Source organism: Colossoma macropomum, unplaced genomic scaffold (genome assembly GCF_904425465.1).
Source record: "Colossoma macropomum unplaced genomic scaffold, Colossoma_macropomum, whole genome shotgun sequence".
Classification (NCBI taxonomy): domain Eukaryota; kingdom Metazoa; phylum Chordata; class Actinopteri; order Characiformes; family Serrasalmidae; genus Colossoma; species Colossoma macropomum.
The window spans coordinates 13,242,179-13,263,951 of NW_023494802.1; the positions used below are offsets into that span (position 1 = coordinate 13,242,179).

General features: G+C 41.0%; 2 protein-coding genes across 3 annotated transcripts; both read right to left on the reverse strand.

The window, feature by feature from the left end:
* Window positions 1–453: 453 nt before the first annotated feature.
* Window positions 454–10,267, reverse strand: adnpb (activity-dependent neuroprotector homeobox b). Of its 2 annotated transcripts, none has more exons than XM_036591715.1 (4): window positions 10,195–10,267; window positions 5,702–5,818; window positions 4,528–4,620; window positions 454–4,418 (listed from the first exon to the last, which is right to left on the reverse strand). In XM_036591715.1, the coding sequence occupies exons 2-4, from the start codon at window positions 5,807–5,809 to the stop codon at window positions 1,527–1,529; spliced, it is 3,093 nt and encodes a 1,030-aa protein (XP_036447608.1). In that variant the 5' UTR covers window positions 5,810–5,818; window positions 10,195–10,267; the 3' UTR covers window positions 454–1,526. The 2 variants fall into 2 exon arrangements, with proteins under 2 accessions (XP_036447608.1, XP_036447607.1); XM_036591714.1 differs by lacking the exon at window positions 10,195–10,267 and adding an exon at window positions 9,590–10,024.
* A 900-nt stretch (window positions 10,268–11,167) lies between these two features.
* dpm1 (dolichyl-phosphate mannosyltransferase subunit 1, catalytic) lies at window positions 11,168–20,062 on the reverse strand. The gene is made up of 9 exons (XM_036592079.1): window positions 19,897–20,062; window positions 16,792–16,891; window positions 16,649–16,682; window positions 16,334–16,410; window positions 16,146–16,171; window positions 15,756–15,851; window positions 13,972–14,040; window positions 13,768–13,882; window positions 11,168–11,901 (listed from the first exon to the last, which is right to left on the reverse strand). The coding sequence occupies exons 1-9, from the start codon at window positions 20,025–20,027 to the stop codon at window positions 11,797–11,799; spliced, it is 753 nt and encodes a 250-aa protein (XP_036447972.1). The 5' UTR covers window positions 20,028–20,062; the 3' UTR covers window positions 11,168–11,796.
* Between the last annotated feature and the right edge of the window lie 1,711 nt (window positions 20,063–21,773).

Sequence of the window (21,773 nt, forward strand, 5' to 3'; positions counted from 1 at the left end):
TGTAGATTCCCAAATAAGAAAACATGAAGGTCAGAATCTTTGTGAAAACTACGTAAGTGGGTTTTGAGAAGAAATATCTTCTTAAGAACGATTGGTGAATGAGGACCAATATAGACACATTTTTTAAAAAAAGTAATATCCATAGTATTTCTTTTATGCAGGAGAAAAGAAATGATATCCCTTGTTTTTCCCAATATGTGAACTACTTTTAGGAAAATGCAATTAAAGTCTGGTTGCATTAGAAAGAATTAATGAAAATTCTGATGAAAACGAAAATGTGTGTAACTATTATTAATCTGATGTCACAATGCAAAATTTAAATTATTGCTTTATAGATAATATTAGCTCTTTTTTCTGATGATTTAAAACAAACATGAAATATGAAATATGACTTGGAAGCAGACATCTGGATTAGTGAGACAGTCCAGAGCAGAAGTGCAGGGTTGGAACCACTATGAGAAGCACAATACAGCACTTTATTATTCAGAGTCTTTAAGTGACAAATAAACAAACCAGAACGAAAACATACGAACATAAATTTTAGGTCACAAACTAAAACATACAGACACAACGAAGTCAGGTTGATGGCGAATGCTCTCAGTGCACCGTGGGCAGTAGCAAGAGTCCATTCACAGAAGAAAACAAACAAGTTCAACTGCTGAAAGTGAAGCCAGAAAGCAAGTCCTGTTCAGCAAAGTCTGAACTAAATACAATTAGACTACACAGCACAGCGCCTTAGCCATCAGTCAAACGGCTCCTCATTGTGACCTCGGGAGAGGCGTATGGTGTCAGGGGAATCTGCCCTTCAGTAGAACAAAAGGTGTCATGGCAAATGTAAAAAAGGAATACTTCAGTTATAAACAGTAAAAATAAAAAGCAAGAGATTATGTTAATTTTAAACTGCATTTGATATATAGATATATTAATTAGCAAAATGCTATATTTTGTTAAAAAATAACCATGAAGAATAGCCACCAAAAGTCACATCCATTAAGTGAACCAATGTAGAACGTATGACCATCTAACGTGAGCACGAAATGAATAGCAAATCTCTGAGTACACCTACACCAACATCTCCTTAGACATATCTAAAAGACTGTACAAATATACACTAACTATTCTAATATGATTACATGAAGTTCAAGAATACCTGTAATCCTAATAAACACTCGTTCTGCCACACAGCAGTGGCTAAACAAACATTAAGTACTAATGTGAACCTCTCAAAGAAACAAACAGAAGGCAAAACATATTCTACTGTTTGGTGCATTTTCAGTGTTTTCTTTCTCTACCCTGAGGAGAAGTCGCTTCTCACCCTCAGTTCAGCAATCTAGCATTCATCTTTACATGTCAAAAAGCTGACTTTTTTGCCCTTGAAAATGGCTTCAGGAAGTTTAGGAAAGCATATCCCACTGCCGCCTGTGACCACAGTCCCTAAGTTCAGGTGAGGCAGCATTGTTGGTGTCTGGCAAATGTAACAAATGACGTGTATGCATGTGCATTTTTAATAACTGTATTTAAAAAAATCAGACTTGTTGCCCGCCAAGGCAGGTTCCTGTTCCTGATTGTCCAAGCTTGGCCACAATGCCTGTCTGGCCCTCTTCACTGGGCCTTCCACTTGTATGCAGCTTGTCCTCTGACCCGTAACCATTTTCACCATTGAGGGCGTCCTCTGGCTCAGAGTCACTCGCACCTCCTTTACTTTCCATTTCTATTTCCACCCCACTAGCTAGCTGGTTGTTCACCTTAGAGTCCGTATTTTCTTCTGCAGCCTTGACATTCTCATCCTCACTGTCTGAGTCCACAGAGATGGGCTCTGAATTTAGAACCCCCCGAGGTTTTACGATTATTTTGACTGAATCATTGCAGTTGTTCCCCAGGGCGGCCTTTTCACCATTTGAGTGAGGTGAAGCTTGGGCAGTAGACCCAGCCTCCTCCGTCTCTTGCATATCACCATTAGTAGTAGCGTTTTCGTGAAACCGTCTGATTGCACTGGCAGATCTACCGATGAAATCCCTAGATGTCCGACTTTCCTGGTCCTGATTGTGGCCTTCAAAATACCACTTCGTATCAAAGTCCATTGGATGCTGCAACCGTGCAAGACTGTGCATGTTGAACCCAAGCAAAACATTAACTTTTTGTGTTTCGCAGTCGCGAACACACTTTCTTCTTCGGTTTGCGAAATGGCTTGAAATGTCTGATTTCCACAGCCAAAGACAGGAAGCCAGCTTCTCCACTTCCCTGCGTGTGGGGTATGGCTGCCGGTTGAAATACTTTGTAAGGAATGCCTTGCGAGCCTCATATGACTCATTCTCATGGCCCTTTGGGTCCATAGCCAACACAACAGGTTCTTCTTTCGGCTCAACTGAGGCAGGGAGGCTTGGCTGAGCCTGGTTCCCTGGCCCAATTTTCCGTTTCTTCGGGTCAGCTTCTTCATCGTGTTGAAACCCGGCTCTTTTCAAGGAAGCTCCCTGAGCCTTAACTACTCTGGTAGTCGGAGCAGGCCTGCTGTCCTGGCCGTTCTGAGTCTTGCTCACACCACGGCAGTGTACAAGATGCAAAGTTATAGTGGAGGCCGTCATGTTGCTGGTATAAACACCAAGGCAATGGATACACTTGTATGTTAGCTTTTTCTCCACTGGATGCACTGTTTGGATTACCTGGTGTCGCTCTCTCAAGTGGTGCGCAAGGGCGTCGGAGATTGGGCCCTTCAGAATGGAAAAGCAAAGTGGGCATAAGGTCTTACCCACATCCCTCTTATAAGGAACAGCTGCCTGCGGTGCACTTCTAACATGTGTCCCATCTGGGGCTTCGTTGTGGATCTTTGGGATGTGTGATGTTGCAGGCTTGTTTGCTTGTGGTATAGGTGAGACATTGTTTTGGGCATGAAACGCCACAGACTCTTCAGGAGCATCCCGCATATTGTAAGTGGTGACTATTAGCTGGACATTCTTGGGGTTGCCCTGCTGAAGAGTCAGATCAAAAGTCAGTGGAGAGTCAGTGCGTACTCCAACAGACTCATTGGGATGTGACGCTCGCATGTGTGCCACCATCTTCTCAACATCATTGAAAGTAGCCCTGCAGTGTGGGCATGACAGACCGTGGATTAGCATATGGTTCAGCAGTGTGTCGCTTGGCAGGTAGCGGTTGCAGTATAAGCATTTACTAGTGAAGTTGTGGATCTTCATGATGTAGTTGGCCACAGCGGGCACCTTTTCTGCTTTATGTTCTTTCTCAAAATGTGAACTATACACATTTTCTGGAAATAGCTCATTGCATATTGTGCAGATCTTCCATTTCTGGGTATAGGATGTACCCAGGGCAGAGGCCCCCTTCTTGGGAGGGGCAGATGATACATTAGCAGCAGCTGCCTGGACTCGTGAGGTCAATGAAGGAATCTTCAGAACAGAAGTGGATGTTGACGCAGAAACCGGGCTGCGTAAATGGCTAGCAGAAAGGTGAGGTCGGGCTGTTTGAGACTGCTGGGGCACTGAAAGCTGTGCATTGCCTGGTAAGGTAATACGTACTTGTTGCCCCCCAATGGACACGGCTTGGGTGGTGCCTGGCTTCAGACTAATTGTACCTGGCTTCAAGTGAACACCTGACAGGACCCCAGAGGAATTCAAACTTCCCTTAGGAATGACAATGCGACTCAACTGCTGAGCAGACAATGGCCGCACTCCTGCAGTTACCAGGGTGCCCTTTGGAGTAACACCGATGACATTCTTTTCTCCCTGGACTTTAGGGGACACCATAATACCAGGCTTGGGACGAGGCACTACCACATTAGTATGTCCGATCATAGCCGTAACTTGGTAACCGATGCGTTCATGGTCTTCAATGACATGCTGCACTAGTGCCTCATAGGTACGTGGCACAAAGAGACAGCGCTTACAGTGAATGGCTGTGCTGTTACTGTTCCCAGCACCCGCAGTGCTATTACTATCTGTAGTGTTCCCTGTGCCTGTGTCAGAACCAGCTGCTGATCCATTAGGTGTAGCTGCCTTCTCACCAGGCTTGACCATATACGGAGCAGCAACATGTTGGAAGTGTTCTCGGTAGATGTGCTTTCGCACCACATTGTATAGTGGGTCCCTATAAGTGCATTTCTTGCAGTAGTACACGGCCTGCTCTACACTGTCTCGGGCCTTATCCAGGCGAACACCATCCTTCAAGCCGGCTCCTGTCCCCTGGAGGCCACCAGTACTCTGGCGTGTCACATTGTTGGGCATGTGAAAAAGCCTGATGTGTGTCTCCAGGGTCTTCTTGTTCCCATTGTAAGTGCAATACGGGCAGTTAAGGAGGATTCGATTCTCAAAGTCCTCACTGTGGACATTACGAAAGTGGCTCTTGTAAGCAGAAAAGAACTTGGAGGAGAATGGACAGCCTGAACAACAGAATGGCTTTGACCGGTACTCCTAGAAACACAAAAATAAAAAATGATCAGTAAAAAATGACACAATATAAAGAATAGCATCTTGACTGCAACTGTTCCACCTGTGTACATAACAGAGTAGCTATACTCACTTGTGTTTTGGTAAGTGAGGGATCCCACATGCACACGTCATCCCATGTGGTGTTCTTGATGTAGAACTCATTGGGCACAAAGTCTTTATAGTCCTGCAAGGGGGGAAAAAGCCAAATAATACATATATGCCATTACATTAAACATAGAGACTATAAGAAAGACATATTTACTGAATACATTGTGCAATTGATTGCTAACATCTTCTACGTGCAACAAGTCTTAAGGTAGTCAGTCAGTTACATCGTACTTCTTTTTTCTCTCCATTTAGCTATATGATTGCAAGTATGTTCTCATTTGCTTTTTACAAGGTCACAGCATTGCATCATGATATTAACATGGTTACAATATACTGAAGTAGAACAGGAGTCAAATTGAAAAGTTTAGCTTTTTTGGTTGGTTACTGGTCAAACTGTTTAAATGACTCGTATTTCCAACTATAGAATAACTGAAGAAAACACTGTATTTACTGAACACTAAAACTGACATGTTTATTATGACAGGATTTAAGAAATCAGAGTACAATCATAAATTCATTCAATTTCTGGTTTATTCTTGAAACAAAACAATGGGTTTTTGTAAACATGAAGCACAGACATTTTCTTTACAAACAATATCAGGTGGAACAGCAGTGCATTAGACATGCTAATAGTAAAAAATTAGCTCCTGCCAAATTTGACAACTAGTAACGAAACAAAAAAAGGTAAAAAAAAATTATATCCTTTCTGTTTTTAAAATAATGATTCAAATGTGTTATCTACAGTTTTTCATTTTATTTGTTTCTAAATACTGGATGGGGGCATAGATCAGCTGTTTTGTGAGTTTTTCAAAGTTTTTACTGCATTAAAAAAAAGACTCTGTGAATAAACATAGGCAGAATGCTGTCATTCAAACAACCAAAGAAAAAAAACAACAACAAAAAACCCCCAAACAAACAAAAAACCCCACACTTTACCCAAGATGCCATTGGGTTTGATCGCCCTGCTTAGTTCTGTAAAATACACCATACTGTCACTGTCATCCCTATTCTGTTTTAATAAAATAGCATCGGCTGACCTATATTGCATCAACAAAGCAGAATTACTGGCAGTGTAACTTTAGCTGTGACTATGATTTAGCTGTATCATTTAATCAGTATCATTTAACTCTGGCTTTGACAGCAACAACAATACTCACATCAATGTGTTCCTTGCAAAACTCCAAGCCAATATCCCCCAGCACTTTCTTCACATTTTTCCTAGCTTTCCTTAAACTGCCAAGGTTGTTGACCGGGAGTTGGAACATACTGCCCACCTAAAGGAGCAAAAAACACAACAGAGAAGAAAGCAAATCAAATAAGTGTTTAAAGTTCTGAGTTTCTGTAGACTTAAGCATTATGTCTGTGCAACTACAGCTGTACAGGCTTGTGGTCCATTAGAAACCCACGTTCATCACTGTGCGATAAGGCATACCAGACAATCATAACTGTGCTAATTAATGTTAAATCCTGAAGAGTGTGCCTGTATTTAAAGATGAGCTCTTTAAATACTCAACATGTGAAAACTGAGGGGTATATTTGCAAAGTAAACTACCAGGTTTGTGAAATCTTGTAAGGGGTTTATGGAAAGCCTACTTTACCCTATTTGTTAAAACCTGCAATTTTTTTGAACATCAGCCTCCACAGAAACCATCTTTGGCTAAACACATCACACCTCCAAAGATAGTTTTCTTTTGTCAGTTTTTTTTTCCCAAGATCCACAGCTCACACTGGAAATTGAGTTTGCTCTAAATTATTCAGAGTTGCTTAAAGAATTAAATTCGTAAGGTAATTATTAGTTTACTGCTACCTTACTTCATTTTGAGAGTTATTATAAAATGCTACTTTATTCTACACAATATCACAAACAATGTGAATTACTGACACTATTCATGTCAGATGACATCAACACACCAGAGGACATGTGATATATGTGATACAATAAGACCATCACAGTGCAGTCTTTAGTCTTGATGGCAGAGCCTGAAGATGTTCATACATAAGGCAGAAAGGTAACAGCTTTAGGTGCCTAGAGAATAGGGAATGTTGTAGGACTAAACTCACAGCCCATTCAAGTTATGTGAAACACTGCTTGCACAGTATCTATACAACTTTTGATGTATGATGAACGCAGTGATCAATGATGAAAGCTGTCTGAGTTGACATCTTCTAAAATCTTAATATCAAAGGATGCACTGAGGACACCATTACTGGGCCATCCTGACTTCAGAAAATGATGGTACGCTTCATCAATAAATAAGTTGAGCATAGACATTTTAGAAGAACATAAAGATAGAAACACAACATCCACGAACAGGCATTGAATGCAATCACGCACTAACTAAAATGGAAATGCTGGTGCTACTATTGGTACTTGCTATGCACTTGTAGTAAGCTGGGACAAAACTAACAGGTCTACCTTTGCATCCATACCATAACAGACCAAAAGAAAGATCACAGTTGTGAAAAGCTCTAATTCGCTTCAGAAACATGTTAAAGAACAACCACTGAGGAGGACAGTTTGCTTCCTGAATGCTGCTACTCAACGGCAAAACAATGTTATACTAACCTGACATAGCTTTTGTTCTCTTCTGCTTCTCCCAAAATTACGCCAAAGGAAACTTTATACCGTATTATAAAGGATAACTAGGTAGAAAGGAAACTTACTATTTATTTTGTTTCTGTTTCCAAAACAATCTGAAGCACCCAAAAGTGCAAAAGTGCAAAAATTGCTGTGTGACACCAATATCCATATAGACAATATATCACCCAGCCCTGCTGCTATTTCCTAATGTAGCATCATCTGCAATTTTTCCATTATCACATCTTTTTGAAAGCCTCAATCTATTTCTGAAAAGAATGAGGAACAGTCAATTTATCCTAAACCCCCTGGAGTGCAAATAGAGCCACTTAAACTATATGGAAGTACTGCAGTACATCAGTACATAAACAGTACAAGGATAAAGTCCAAATCAAGATAAATAGTATGGAGATCAGGCCAAATTTAATTAGAACAAAGTAAATCATTCTCTTTATGTCTGTCCGATCAGGTAGTCTTTCATCAAAAGACATAATGTAATCTATTCTTTCCAAATAAAATACGACCGAGATCAAGACGGGCCAGAGTTCATGCGCTGAACTGACCCTTTAACTGAGAAGCAGTGACAGGTCCTGGCCTCTCCATTGACAAACACCTCTGTGCTCTTCAACAAACACAAGCAACTGAATCACTGCTCTGCCTGGTAGCTCAGCTCTGTATCTGGCAGTGAAGCCTCCCTCGCCACACCACCTTTCTCCCATCCAAAGTAGATGGCGCTAGAGAACAGCTCTACCTCTTATATAAGCTTCTCCCTACTCCGCCTGCCCCTTTTCCACTCTCTTTTTTTGTGCAGCCTCCTGAACTGCAATCATGGAATGGCGCCTCCTATTGAAGCAGCAGCAGTGGCACTGTGCAAATGTCTGCAGTGGACTCTTCTGGGTGGGGGTTATTTTCAGCTTCTCCAGCTTACTGTAGGCAGCCATGAATATTCATACAATCATGATTTAGGCACGGTAAAAACATTAAAGAGAAGACGAAATGACTATTACAGAATAGGCTTAATCTCACATACAGACACTAGAATAACCCACAAATTTAGCCTAAATTGAATGATTCTGGTCACTCATTGGAAAACAAAGACATAACTGATGCAAAGGGCCTTGACACTCGCTTTTTGAAAAAGATAAAGGAGTATGCAATATGTAAAAAGTGAATAAATAAGCAGACAAATAACGAAAACATAAAATATATACAGGAAACATGTACCTATATTTCGACTGTGTTTTAGGCAAACCTTGAAAATGAGGCAAAATCAAACTGAGCTTGTAAACATGTTATATATCATAATTAGGTCTACTATGTCCTTAAAATACACCAGTCATTAAAATGAACTATATGTTGAAATCATAAACCATGACCATGATGCACTTTTGATAACTATGGAAACAAGTCACATATCAAAATATAGAGGAAAGACTTATACCGATCTGAGAGTGCTTGTGGGTCAGTATGCATCATAACTAGATATATGATTTAATAAAAGGTTTTCAGTATATTTTTCATGATATATTAAAGTTTGTTTCTAAAATTATATATTAAAGCCATCAAACTCGAACCATCGAAACAGGTCTGACAGAGGGAGTGTCACAAAATGATCAACACCTTGCCATTCGTCCGAGTTGTTTGATGACATCAATCGAGGAGGCAGCTTGCTAAAGCGCAGCTTCGCTGGATTTTTGATTTAGGGAAGTTATTAACACAGTACAGTAGCTCAACCTGGCTCATACAATGGAGTGGACATGCGGAGAGGACAGCACTGCACTGAATACCCAGTTGGTAACTGGCTTTTATCAATTGTCTCTTCAGTAGGGACCTTGCCTGCATCGTCCAGGTAGCTAGAGATAACGGACAGACCTACATTCTTCTGTAGCTTCTAGAAAAGTGAGACGAAAGCTGTCCATGCATCACATCAACTAGTTCGCTAAGTCACGATCAGCTTTGCTCCTTGCGCTTGTTACAGGGCGCAAACGGGTTTGGATGGATGGCCATCTCCAACCTCTCCAACCGGCTATCATTAGCTTCCTAGCTAGCCCGCTAAATGAGTCTGGTTTTGTAGCCGGTCTCTGTTCAGTTCTGACTGGACTGCTACGACTACTTGTATACGCCACTCTGAAGCGTAACGGTTTTTTATTTACTTCAGTATCTCCCGCAGTAACGTTACTTCATTAGCGCTTTAGCTAAGCAGAGCCATTGCTTGTTGTTAGCCAGCTTGCTGTTAACTGCTGGCTGGTTAACCAGCGGTGCCAGAAACAATTTAACTGACTGACTAGCTAGCTAGCTAGCAACGCTGACCAGCGTTTTACTGACCAAATTCCGTTTATTTAGCGAGATCTGCAATGTTAGCGCGTTAGCGGGCTACCTGGAGCAGTTGTTGTCTTGCTGGCTAACTGCCCTGAACACGAGCTCAGCACCGCTGGAGGCGGCCGGCGGACAGACAGAGACACTTCACCTGGCTCTGAACCGGGTTCCCGTTGAGGTAGCAATGATGTCGCTTCGCACCGCACAACTGCCGAGAGACAAAGCGGAGCCAGCGGTGGGATCACTTTCCCTCCTCCTCTGGTTCGCACGGGGCGGTCTGGACTAAGCGACGATCCCAGCGGCGGACACACCACGCCGAAAGAGGGAGCTCCACTTCTGTCACTGTCCGACCCCGGAGCTGTCTGCCTCCGCTCGCTTGGCTGCCGGGGGATGTGCTGCACCTCATCTAGCTTAGGCTTGCTTAAAGGGCGAGGGGGGAATTAGCCAGAGCGAGAGAGAGGGAGAGGAAGAGAGCGGGCTTGGTTCCTCACGATAGCTTAGCAAAATCTCAATTGCGATATAATTGAGTGCAATTAACTTAACTGAACCGCTCTATTAGCTCTAACAATGCATCCCTATCCATAACATGTTCTGTCCAAAATGGCGTGTGAAAAAGGGCGGAAGTGACATGTGTGTTTGATTATAATAAAAAAAATCATTGTGCCGACAGAGAGAGTCGTTGAGTCGGGACGTTGGTGGTGAGAGGAGTCGTTCACTCACACATCTACCTGTTCGAGAGTGCCCTCTTTAGCTTACCTGGAATAAACAGGGACTCCAAAAAAGCCGGTTGTCTTCGCGCAGAGGTTTTTTTTTTCTTCAACGTTCCGGGAATTGGTGTAAACAACCCCCAGATGCAGTAACGCGCAAAATATCCATAGGGGGCGCCATCCTCTTAAAGGTGATTGGACAGAGTCGTATGCGTCAGTCCTGCATCTGGTATCTACCCCCGCAGAGAGTCGGATGTATACAGTGCCTGAGTACTTACCCAGCGTGGAGTACTATCAGTTCAGGTGGTGGCGCTGTACCGCTTTTGTGCACAACTCACCGGGACTACTTCTGTGCATGAAGCGCTGGGGTATCTCAGGCACATGGATCCTGGAAGGACCCCCCCCTTTCCCCTCCCCACCCCAGCTCGCACCTTCACCAAATTAAACCTTAATCTGACCAGTGCCTGCAGGTAGACCTCCCCTAAACAGTCAATGAATGATAATACAACATGTTACTACCACCCATACAAGTTTCTATGTGAAACAGGACACTGCGCCCATCCCAAACACCAGGGGCTAAAATGCTTTGCCTTGTAGAAATGGTCTGGTAGCATTAGGCCATATAAGGAAACAAGGAGTTCTTCTCCTCTGTCATTACGTACCAAGTGACAGTTTGCCTTATAAAGGTGTAATAAAGGCCTTATGACACATTAGTACACTGGAATAAGATGAACTTTGTTACCGTGAGCAGTCTTGGTCTGCTGATGTCTGTGCCAATATCATATTGTGAATATACTATGAGATGTCAACGTGCAACGTACTGGGGTATTAGATGCAAGTTACGCATTTAATGGGCTGCAGTGACATTCTAGTAAATAATTATAGTTTAATAGTTTAACGAGAGTAAAACAAGTTATGTAGCCAGCCATTTACAGAACTGCTTATTTGGTGTAATTATATACTCTGTGAACTTTAGAAAGATGTGTCTGTTTGTATGGACAAATTTCACACATACAGGGAGGTAGAAATCATGTAAAATATTTATTTATCAACAACGCAATGTCTCAACATTCATGTCATTGCAGTGACTAATCATCAAAAGGTGTAAAACCAACTCCAACAGTCTGCATACTAATGCTGATTGAAAATATAGCATGTGTTGTAACATCTTACTTAGCTTTTAACTAATTTTATGCTTTAACAAAGTGAAGTTATGCATGTCATCCCTCCAAAAAGATATCATTTATACTTAACGACTTAGAATTTGAATGTTGATGCCAGTATTTTCTTTCACTCCTTAGGTTTGGTCCAGAACATTTCATAGATTTTAGTGCATGTCCTTTTAAGGTTCATTTAAATTGATATTTTTTTTTTGCACAAATATACCTGTAAAGTATCTCCAGACCTCCAGAAAAAAGTATTCCTCAATCAAAGCAGAACAGCAACACTACTCCACGTCAGTACTCCATAGTGTCTTATGTTACAGGACCAAAAGGTGTCACAAAAGCTACAATCTGTAAACTTGACATCTTTCTCTTTAATTAGACAAGAACTAGCAGTCAGAGTGCATCAGGTGAGTGCAGCATGGCGATGCTAAGACTATTTGCATACATGCCACATCACGTAACAGAACACAGAGCCGGTAATCGGATCATGTTGTGGCAAAAAGAGTGAGCAATCCTTTCAGGAAAGAGACGATTTCATTTCCTCCCAATTTGGACTCCCCATAAACACGGTCCACAAACGAGATCGGAACCTGCAGGGCAAAATGACAAAGCATGAATTGTGTGTACATGGAATATGAGCACTGTAAGCAGACAGGTAGAATGCAGAAAACAAGTTCAGGAAAGTTTAAATTTGACTTAATTATATGTAATTGGTATAAATGAATGGATGTTTTTGAAGTATACTAACATCTGAAGAACCTCTAACAACATAGTAATAGAACAATTCCAGTCAAAAACCTTGGCTGTGGCTGTGTTTACATGCAAAGATCTGACTGAATACATACTGATTACAGGTTAAAACTGAGGTGTTTATATCTCACTCTACTCAACAATCTGATGAAAATCTCCACTTACATGCGCACTACAAGTAATCAGATCCAAAATGACGTGCACACGTAGAGAACCACTTAGTGTAAACGTTACCATGACGACAAGCATCACGTGAGGTCTAGTCAGAGTGAGATCAGTTTTCAGTTGACACGCTTGTGTTTTAATCGCTTTAAAAATTATGGCTGACTCAGAAAATGCACTTCACATGTCTTTACTAAAGAAGGCCGAGTGGAAGACGTCATGTTCTGAGACACATAAGCTGGACACCTGTCCCACCGCCGTCTTTTAAAGATTAAAGTGTAAACTTCGTCTCCTCTGCAGACCACTGAACGTTCTAAACTTTCGCTATGACGCAGAATGAATTTACACATTCTGATTGGGAATGTAATCAGATACAGACGTTTACATGGCTATTATTCTTCTATTTAAAAAATTATTTACAGGATTATCCACCTCATTCAATTGGATAGATATTGTATTCCGAATGGCCTCAATCAGACTAGTCTATTCTGACTGAGGTGTATACATGGACGTATTCTATTCCGACTGAGCTATTAGTCGGATTATTAACGGATTATTAGGCTGCACGTAAACGTGGCTAGTGGTGTTGTTCGATGCGAAAACAAGGAATGAAAGATCCACAACAGGCTACAGCACCAAACATTCTTCAATGAACACCAACATTATACAAACTGATTTATTCTTCTGTGAAGAGGCACATAAACGTATCTGTGTCTCAATGCAAAGAAGGGGTTTGTGAGAAAGTGCAGTTTACAGAGGCCATAATGTGCAAACCTCCAAAATCTCAACTACACATTATACGAATCTGTGAAGCTTTGTGTTAAGCAAATGCTGATTGACTCTCCAGGAGCACTGGGAGGCGGGATAAGGCCTAAACAATACTTGACCTGAATTAGAACTTGAGCAACATCAAATGGTGCAGTTCTTCAAAATATTATAAAAACAAGCAAGTAATAATTCTTAATAAGAGGAAAAATGTGAAACTTTGCTCTTAATTTTTTGTAAATTGTGGTTTGCACACTGTGCCCTAGTGTACATATTTATATTACATGTAAATATGCTGGCAGATACCTGCTCATATGCGACTATCTGCACAAAACACTTGCACATGATTGCAGATACACATATGCAGAAGTAAAATTCGACCTTAATGCCTATAGTTATCTTTAGAAAGTTCCGAAAAACTGGGGCCAGATTCACAAGAGTGTCTTAAGAAAGAAAATCTTAGCATCGTGAAAGGGTTCTTCAGACTGATGGAGAATATGCTGTAGATCGTTCTATATAGAACCAAAGTTTATTTCTGAGAACTGCATTTAGGACCATTCTTATGACCTTCTTAGTGTCTGTCTTAAAATGCATTGTAAAGTTTTTTCTTAGAAAAGCTTTCGTAAATCTGGTCCCTGATGAGACAAATGAACCAGAGTGAACGATGCCAGTACATTCGAAAAGCTCCAACAACAAAACGCCAACCAAACATTTATGTTTATTTGTGTTTGTTTGATTGGATGTGCTCTGGCCTTTAAACATAGAACAGAGGGACTGACCTCTCCAATGGTGTAGCCTAGCTGTCTAGCACGGACGATCATCTCCATCTGGAAGACATAGCCCTTAGACACGCAGCGCTCTACAAGGCACTCCAGCACATCCTTCTTATACAGCCTGGTAAAACAAGAGAACCAATGTGAGCAACAGACTATGACTGTTTATACAGCAATCAAGAATTATGATGACAGTGTTACAGCACATACCGAAAACTTCCTGTCAGATCCGACGCTCCGGGTCTCAACAGCACCTGTGTGACGAAATTAGCCCCACGGCTAGAAAGAAAGACAGGAGAGTTTATATATAAAACAAGGATCAGTAATTCATGGCTGTCATGAAAAAGACAGCTGTGTAAACATTTGATTGAACAGAAATTATTTGCATTTTAAATCTTGTTACATTAAGATGTACAAATTAGAGACCATTCTGAAGTGAAGTTATCCTTTCAGAAATACTTTTGTTAAGACACTGAAGACTTACTAGACAGATTATTGATTATATGTTGTTGATTATACGGCACCCAGATTATAAGCACACAGCTCAGTAGCAGAAGACAAAATATCAACCAATCCTCAAAAATGTATCCACAGCTACACAGTCCTCCATGAGTATTATTAAGTAATGAAAAACGAGAGGGAGAGTATGTTATTACAAATAGCATCAGGCTGTGATTTGGTCATAGGTTCCTCACAGCCATGGTGTCACTTGTGATAATGCACAAACCCAAGATTTGCTTTTGTAAAACCGTCATTTCGTCCGTCATTTTCCAAATACATGATGGGCTCAGGTCAGGTTTTTTGATGTTTAGGTTCATGTTCTTGGTTTTCCGATTTTTAAATCGTTCTCCCACCTTAAAACAGTTTTTAATTTTGCATGCTGGAGTCACCCACTTGTGTTGTCGACACAATTTAGCATCGAGATCCACGAGGTCTACGCTCAGTAGAAAGTGGATGTGTGGAAATTAAAACAGTGACTCTATTCAGAAAAGTACAGTTTAGTGCAGCTAAAATGATGTTTTGTTTGGCCAAAAAAGTTCTTGTTGTATGTTTAACATATTATATGTAACATGTTCTATATAAAGGAATAAGGGTTTTATTATTAAACAGGTGATGGCTTATATCTTGCTGCGGCACAGGGTGAGAACAGCGCACTATGGCAGGTTTATCCAGACCCAGAATGTTCACAATGTTCGAAAGCATTACTTGATGAATAAATTAGCTGAAGTGGGACTTTATTTTGTATTTATATTTGTCATCTAATGGTGGCTATTATTGCTGATACACAATAATTTAATCACTACAATATTAAGTTTTATTCTGCACTTGGAGCCAATTCAGGTCAATTTTGAACTGAAATTCTGTTGGACTCGTCACTTTCAGGTCAAGTTTGAACAGAATTTTGTCAGGCCTGATCTGGATTTGGACTCCAAATGTGATGCCGGGTTGGACTTGGACATAAAATTCTCAGGCTTTACTTAAATTCAGACCACAATTTCAGGCCGGTCTAAAGCTCTATACTGAAGTTGGTTAAGTTGACTGTGACCTTTGGTGTTCTAACAATGCAGCTGCATTACATGGCACAACAGGACACACCTGATGAATCCCACCTCCATATGCAAACTGTTGCACTGCAGTACACAGTTTTAGAATGTACTGTGTAAGCAAGTAGCCTGAGCTCAATAATTCCATGTTAGTTTATGTCTGCTGACTTCCAAGGAAAGAGCTAAAAACTAAAACCATCACAGTCACATCATGTGCACAGTCAGTGAAGCAGGAAACTTCTAAACATGTAAATACGCTCTGGTCAGCGAACTGTCCTAATATTTGTGACTACCTGAAAAGTTAGAAAAAACAGATACTATTGCCAAACAACTCATGCATGACCAGAAATATTAAAAGTGACAATCAGTGCTTTTGTATCATATTCATCTTTTCACATCTTTTAAGCTGCTCCAAAATACAGCAGGACAGTTTGAAACCAGACAGATTACCTAATGAGCTTTCGGCGCAGGTCCCATCCATACACTCCTCCATCTCCTCTGTAACGTGTTCCGGACACAAGGTCATATCCACCCTCTTTCTGTTTCCTGAACAGTAAACAAAACTCAGCACTGATTGGTACACAAGTGCACTGTAAAAAAAAAAGGCTTAATGTGGCAAAAAGGAGCTCAAACAATGCAAAGCAAAATAAACAGCTTAAATGGTCGAAAGCTAATTTTTTTTCCCAAAACTAACATCAAAAACATTATAAATGAAGTTCTACCTTGTTACTCTTCACAGTGTACAGTCAGAAGCATCATAGCATGATCTTAAAAGCAGCTGCCTTTCTAAGCAATATGTTATTTCAGTAACAGAAATAGATTTAGAGATGTAGAACTTACTTGATAAATTCTGGGATAAACTTCGGCTGTATATAAAGAAAAAAATAATTATGCGATCAAACGCAAACATCTGTTATAAATAGAAACCTACAATGATTTTTAAAAACAGATTTAGCTTTTAATGTCAAAATGTCAAAACCAAAGAGAGATCCATGTAGCACAAAGTGATCTCCAGTTTTAATACTTACGTGATGAGAGAGATCAGCATCCATAATGATAATGAAGTTCCCAGTGGCATGCTTAATGCCATGGATGTATGCTGTCCCTGAGTAGCAATTGAGGAACCCTGTTATTGTTCTGTTACACATATCTGTTAGTAATTAGTCTACACCAGTGGTCTTCAACTCCAGACCTTAAATCCAGTTTCAAGTCCTGGATATTCTGGATTTTTTAAAGGCCTGGAGCTGAAGACCTCAGGTTGATGTTCAAAAGAATGAAAGAAAATAGCCTAAATGCACGCCACACCAGTCAAACAAGGTAAACCGTAGATAATGCTGACTCACCTAAACCTAATTTTTCTGCACGTGGTCTCAGCACCTGAAACACAAAGTGAATAATTAATATTAAAGCAGAAACAGTTTCAACCATATCTTAATTAGTTATTACATCAGCATACAACACAACCAAGACATCAACTACAACTCACAATCTTATCATCTCCATAAATCTTCTGTAGCTGCTCAGCAATCTGCAGTGTCCCATCAGGGCTGCCATCATCAATGACTATAATCTCATAGTTGTATCCACTGCATGGAATGAAAAGGGTAAAACAGAAAGGCTTAGGTTAGTTAGCTATAAAACAGGCTGGTAACATAGATTGGATTAGGTTAGACTGTCTTTGGCCTCTCTTTTTAAAATATAAATATACATAGTGTCCCAAAAACACACAAACACATAAAATGGATGAAAACAAAATATACAACAATCAACAGTGCTATACACGATTAAGCAGAAAAATATGTTAAAACTCAGTGTAGAACTGGGCAGAAAAAAGCCAAATTTAAGTTTGTTCTCTGTAGAGCATGTGTACAAACGTTCACTTAGAAAATCAACACAACATGACATTTGTTCAAGCACATTTACTGAATGACTATGCTCTAAATAAGAGTTTTAGTTCAGCTGATCTAACTTTGTCATCAAATAATAGCAATATATGCATTTACATTTACTTGTACAAGTTTTTAAATATATGATTATAGGGAATTTATTTTATTATACTTATATTTAATTTTTATGTTTTATTATTATAATTTATTTCTGTTTACTGTGAACAGAAGCTTATTATAATTATGTCATAGCTTATTATAAAAAAGTGTAATCATTAAGACATAAATTGACCTTTCAATTTAACACAGGATATTCAGTGTTGTATTTAAGAGAAATAGCACATTCTTTGAAGAATGCAAATATCATAATTAATACAAAAAAATTACATGAGATGATAAAAATCTGATGACAGTAGATTCCCCTCAGTGGGGTTTATTACTTCAGGAAGGGGCATCTTATCCCAACAACATTTTTATTTTTGTGTTATAAAATAATATTGTCTGCTTTTCCACTGTATTTTCTCTAACTGTGCATTGGTTTATGGTTTATTATTCTGTCCATGCCAAACCTGTGAACAAATATGACTTAATTTCACAGTAAGTACACACAATCCCCCCCCAAACAGTTATACTGCAGCATGTTCATGAAATGAGTGCATATTAATTCTAGGTTATTAGTTCTTTAGCATTTATTTGCTGCGTTATTCTACAAGGACTCTTATTGTAAAGGTGGGGCTAGTCCGTTGGCCATGCACCTGCGACGAGGAACAACTGTGATCAGTCTAGCGGTGACACCTAGGGGAGACGACACAGTGAGGCTAAAGCAAACTGTTAGAGAAAATTCTGCTTGTGTTTATCATAGCTTTATAATAAAGCACAACTACTCGTGCAAAAGCTGCGTCTCCTTTAATAGCAGAATGCTACTTTTGATGTCAGAAGCAAAAGATTTTGCCAATGGGAGAGATTCAGACTCTCTCTCAGACTGGAGAAGGCACTAGACAGAGAAATGTTGTTGTCAGTAGCTGCACAGTGCATAGATGTTACCAGTCCTGCAGTCAGAGCTGTGGAGGTGTCAAGTGAGTCACCAAAGTCAGTGTGGACAGAGTAGATGACAGAACAGATCTGAGGGTTGGCCATAACCGCAGCCATACAGCCAGTGGCACGTGGCCGCTGCTGCTGGATGTGCAGCCAGCTGGGATATCTGGCTAGGGCTTGTCTGTTAGCCACACCTACAGCCATACAGCCAGTGGGGCCACTGCTGCTGGATGTGCAGCCGGCAGGGACATATGGTTAGGGCTTCACCTCTACTGGGGGTGAAGTGAGCGAGTAAGAATGCTGCCCTAGCCAAAAAGTACAGCACAGGCAGTGAACAAACAGTGGCTGTGGTGGGGTGAACATCCATATCAGACTTCTGCCACATTTCCATCGACACTGAAAGAGTTCCATGCACTGCTCTGATGAACACAGGGTCATCGGTCACAGTGGGCCAACCAGAAGTGGCACCTGCTGGATTTGAGCTGGAAAGAACAGCAGTTAATCTCCACACTGTGACAGGTGAGCTAACACTGATGGTGGGGAGATCGTCAGCTGACGCTGACAGTTGGGGCAACTTAGTCTCTAAGCCACCGGATACCCAGTGCATAGTGGAACACGCAACATCAGAGCCAGCTGGAGGATCTCTGAGGGCGGAGTGCGCTGTCAGGTCAAGGGCAGCACGGCTGTTTAATGGGCAGAGCACATGAGCAGCACCCCCACCGGCATCGACAACGCAGACAACGACAACAGAAAGCGGTTGAGAGAAGTGCTGCTGCTGATGCTGCTTGCAGTGCTCCCAGTGGCACCAGGCTTGATGCTATGAGCTGTGAGAAGTTCCAGCGCACCCAGGAGGAGGACGAAGAGCTGTACATGCATTGCTGTGAACAGTAAAGAAAGGACTGCTGCAGCAGCCGCACGCCCTGCTTCAGACTCTCTGCTAAGGTGCACTGACGGAGAGGATACCATGAAGTTGTTGTCCAGCTACCTAGTATGGATGACTCCTCAGCCGAGAGCCGCCCACCCCAGCACGCCCCAGGAGGAGGGGGCGGCTTCCAGTTTGGTTCAAAGACTTGGTAGTGTAGCATGTACAAGAAATGTGTGCATGTTTATTCCAGGTTATTAGTTCTAGAGCATTTATTTGCCGGGTTATTCTATAAGGACTCTAACTGTGAAAGCAGGTTTAGCCTGCTGTCTGTGTTTTGTGTAGATCAGGACAAACTGAGATCAGTCCAGTGTTGACGTCTAGGGGAGAAGACATGGTGAGGCCAGAGCGAACTGTTATATCTGCTTGTGTCTGGTGTAGCTGTGGCCAACAACAGCGGGTTAATATAGCACAACAACCTGTGCAGAAGCTGTGTCACCCTTTAATTTCGGCAAACGCTACAATATTTATACACTTAACGTTATAGTAGCTATTAGGAACTTAAATCGGCGGTGCGTAAATTACTCCCCTACTCGACAACGCACAGGAATCCTCTATCTTAAAGTAATGACACCAGTGCTACAGTTATCTTTAACGGTTATGCAGTACGAACCGCTGCCAGGTCGCCAGGTTACCGTGTTTACTGAGCTGTGTGGAGTCAAACGGGCTCAGCGACTCTCAGTGACAGCTCATCATTAGCAGGCAGCTCAGCTCTGAGCCGCTCGCTTTAGCTAAATATTCACCTCACCTTTCCCCAAAGTACTTCACCAGCAGCCACACAATCAGGGGCAGGTTCTCCCGTTCGTTGTATGTCGGTAACAGCACAGAATATTTATCAGCCTCTTCTCTGTTTCTCTTACTGCTCCTAGAACCTGCCATGTTGGACAGGACTACACACCGGATGTGTGTCTAGGACAGTGGTCCGCTGCAATCTGCGCTCCCGATTATTGGTTCCTGCGAGCCCAGGGCTGTGTGCAGTTAGGGTGAGGAGCACAACACTGTCTGCACACTTCATGTGCTTTTTGGAGGTTAAAGGAAACTAATATACATCTACTTTACTTACCATTTTAACTCATTCATGTCCAAGAAGAAAAAGAAAATTGCCACAGAACTAGTAGAAGAGTAGAGATGGTACCATCTCTAGTTTCAAAATGAGCTATTTTAACTGAGGCACTTCTTTTGATGAGTATCTAAAAGTAAGCTGTCATGCTCAAACTACTCAAACACTCTACTAGCCCACAGATACCCAACAATACTAATATGCAATTTCTAAAATGATTAAATTTTGTTATACTTTGGACATGTAGCAGTACCTATTTGAAGATTTTTGATTACATTAGATTAATTAGATTAAGTGAGCCTTATTAGTCCCACAATGGGGAAATTTCACCTCTGCAATCTAACCCATCCGTGCAGTGAAACACCACATACACACTAGTGAAGACACGCACTAGGGGGCAGTGAGCACACTTGCCCAGAGCAGTGGGCAGCCCAGTACTATGAAGGGCACTTCAGTCATGTACTGTTGGCTCAGGGGATCGAACCAGCGACCTTCCGGTCACAAGGCTGGTTCCCTAACCCCATAAAACCCCACTTTTAAGTCATATATTGATCCATTTGAAAAATCTCTTCAGATTTGTGCTCAGCCAAGCTCCAAGAACACATGAAGCAAAGAACATTTAAAATTTCACAAATGGACATTAATGGGATAACTTTTCTAGCAGTGATTTACAAATGCAGGACAGTGAAACTGTATTTGGAAATCAGTGGAAGTTACATTTAAGAGGAATAATTTGTTGACACAGCACATTCAGTACCACAAGAAATCATTTTAATTTTTAAAAATTGTTTGGTTTCACACAGGTCAATAACTATGTACTTCTCCCGTCCTCTATCCCCCTCCTTTCTCACTCTCTCTCACACAAATGCACACATGCGCGCACACACACACACACACACACACACACACACATACACTCTCACACTCACACACAGTTTAAATGCTTACATTTAGAAAACATAAAAAATCAGTATTTCAATGTTTAGACATTTACATTATATAGTGTTAATTTTACTACAAGAACTCTTTGTGCAGATTCAAATAAAACAGGCATTATGCATATGCAAGACAGTAAGACATCACAAAATGATCACAGTGTTGTTTTATAATACATGTCCGTTTAAAATTCACCCTAAAACAACAAAATCAGGGGACCCAAATATGCAGAAGGAATAATATGCCTTCAACAACATATTCTTAAAAACATATACATTGTAGTGCATAAATACAAAAAATAAACCACAGCATTGGTAAAATAGATCTAAAAACATTCTCAGTGCGAAATTATTTAGTAAACTGATGATAAATATGGCTATATCTTCCATTAAATGTAACTGAAATGATGTGGGATCCTTCTTTGGTGTCAAACTGAATTCAATGCAGCACAAAATGAGTCCTGCTCAAGAGTTTGCTCTAGTGATTCACGGCACTGGCTACGTCCAGATTAATGACAGTTTAAATAGGCATTAAATGAAAAACAGGGATAAAATGTCTGGAAAGGCGGCTCGGGCTTCTGGAGATGTCACATGAAGAGAAGCTGGAGAGTAAAGAGGTTTCAGTCTGAA

Coding starts and splice junctions, on each gene's coding strand:
- adnpb (XM_036591715.1), bottom strand. CDS start 5,809: ATGTTCCAACTCCCGGTCAACAACCTTGGCAGTTTAAGGAAAGCTAGG. Junction 4,621..5,701: donor TTTGCAAGGAACACATTGAT/GTGAGTATTGTT, acceptor CCCCCCTTGCAG/GACTATAAAGACTTTGTGCC. Junction 4,419..4,527: donor CCTCACTTACCAAAACACAA/GTGAGTATAGCT, acceptor TTGTGTTTCTAG/GAGTACCGGTCAAAGCCATT.
- dpm1 (XM_036592079.1), bottom strand. CDS start 20,027: ATGGCAGGTTCTAGGAGCAGTAAGAGAAACAGAGAAGAGGCTGATAAA. Junction 16,683..16,791: donor TTTATGGAGATGATAAGATT/GTGAGTTGTAGT, acceptor TTTGTGTTTCAG/GTGCTGAGACCACGTGCAGA. Junction 15,852..16,145: donor TTTATCCCAGAATTTATCAA/GTAAGTTCTACA, acceptor TTTACTGTTCAG/GAAACAGAAAGAGGGTGGAT.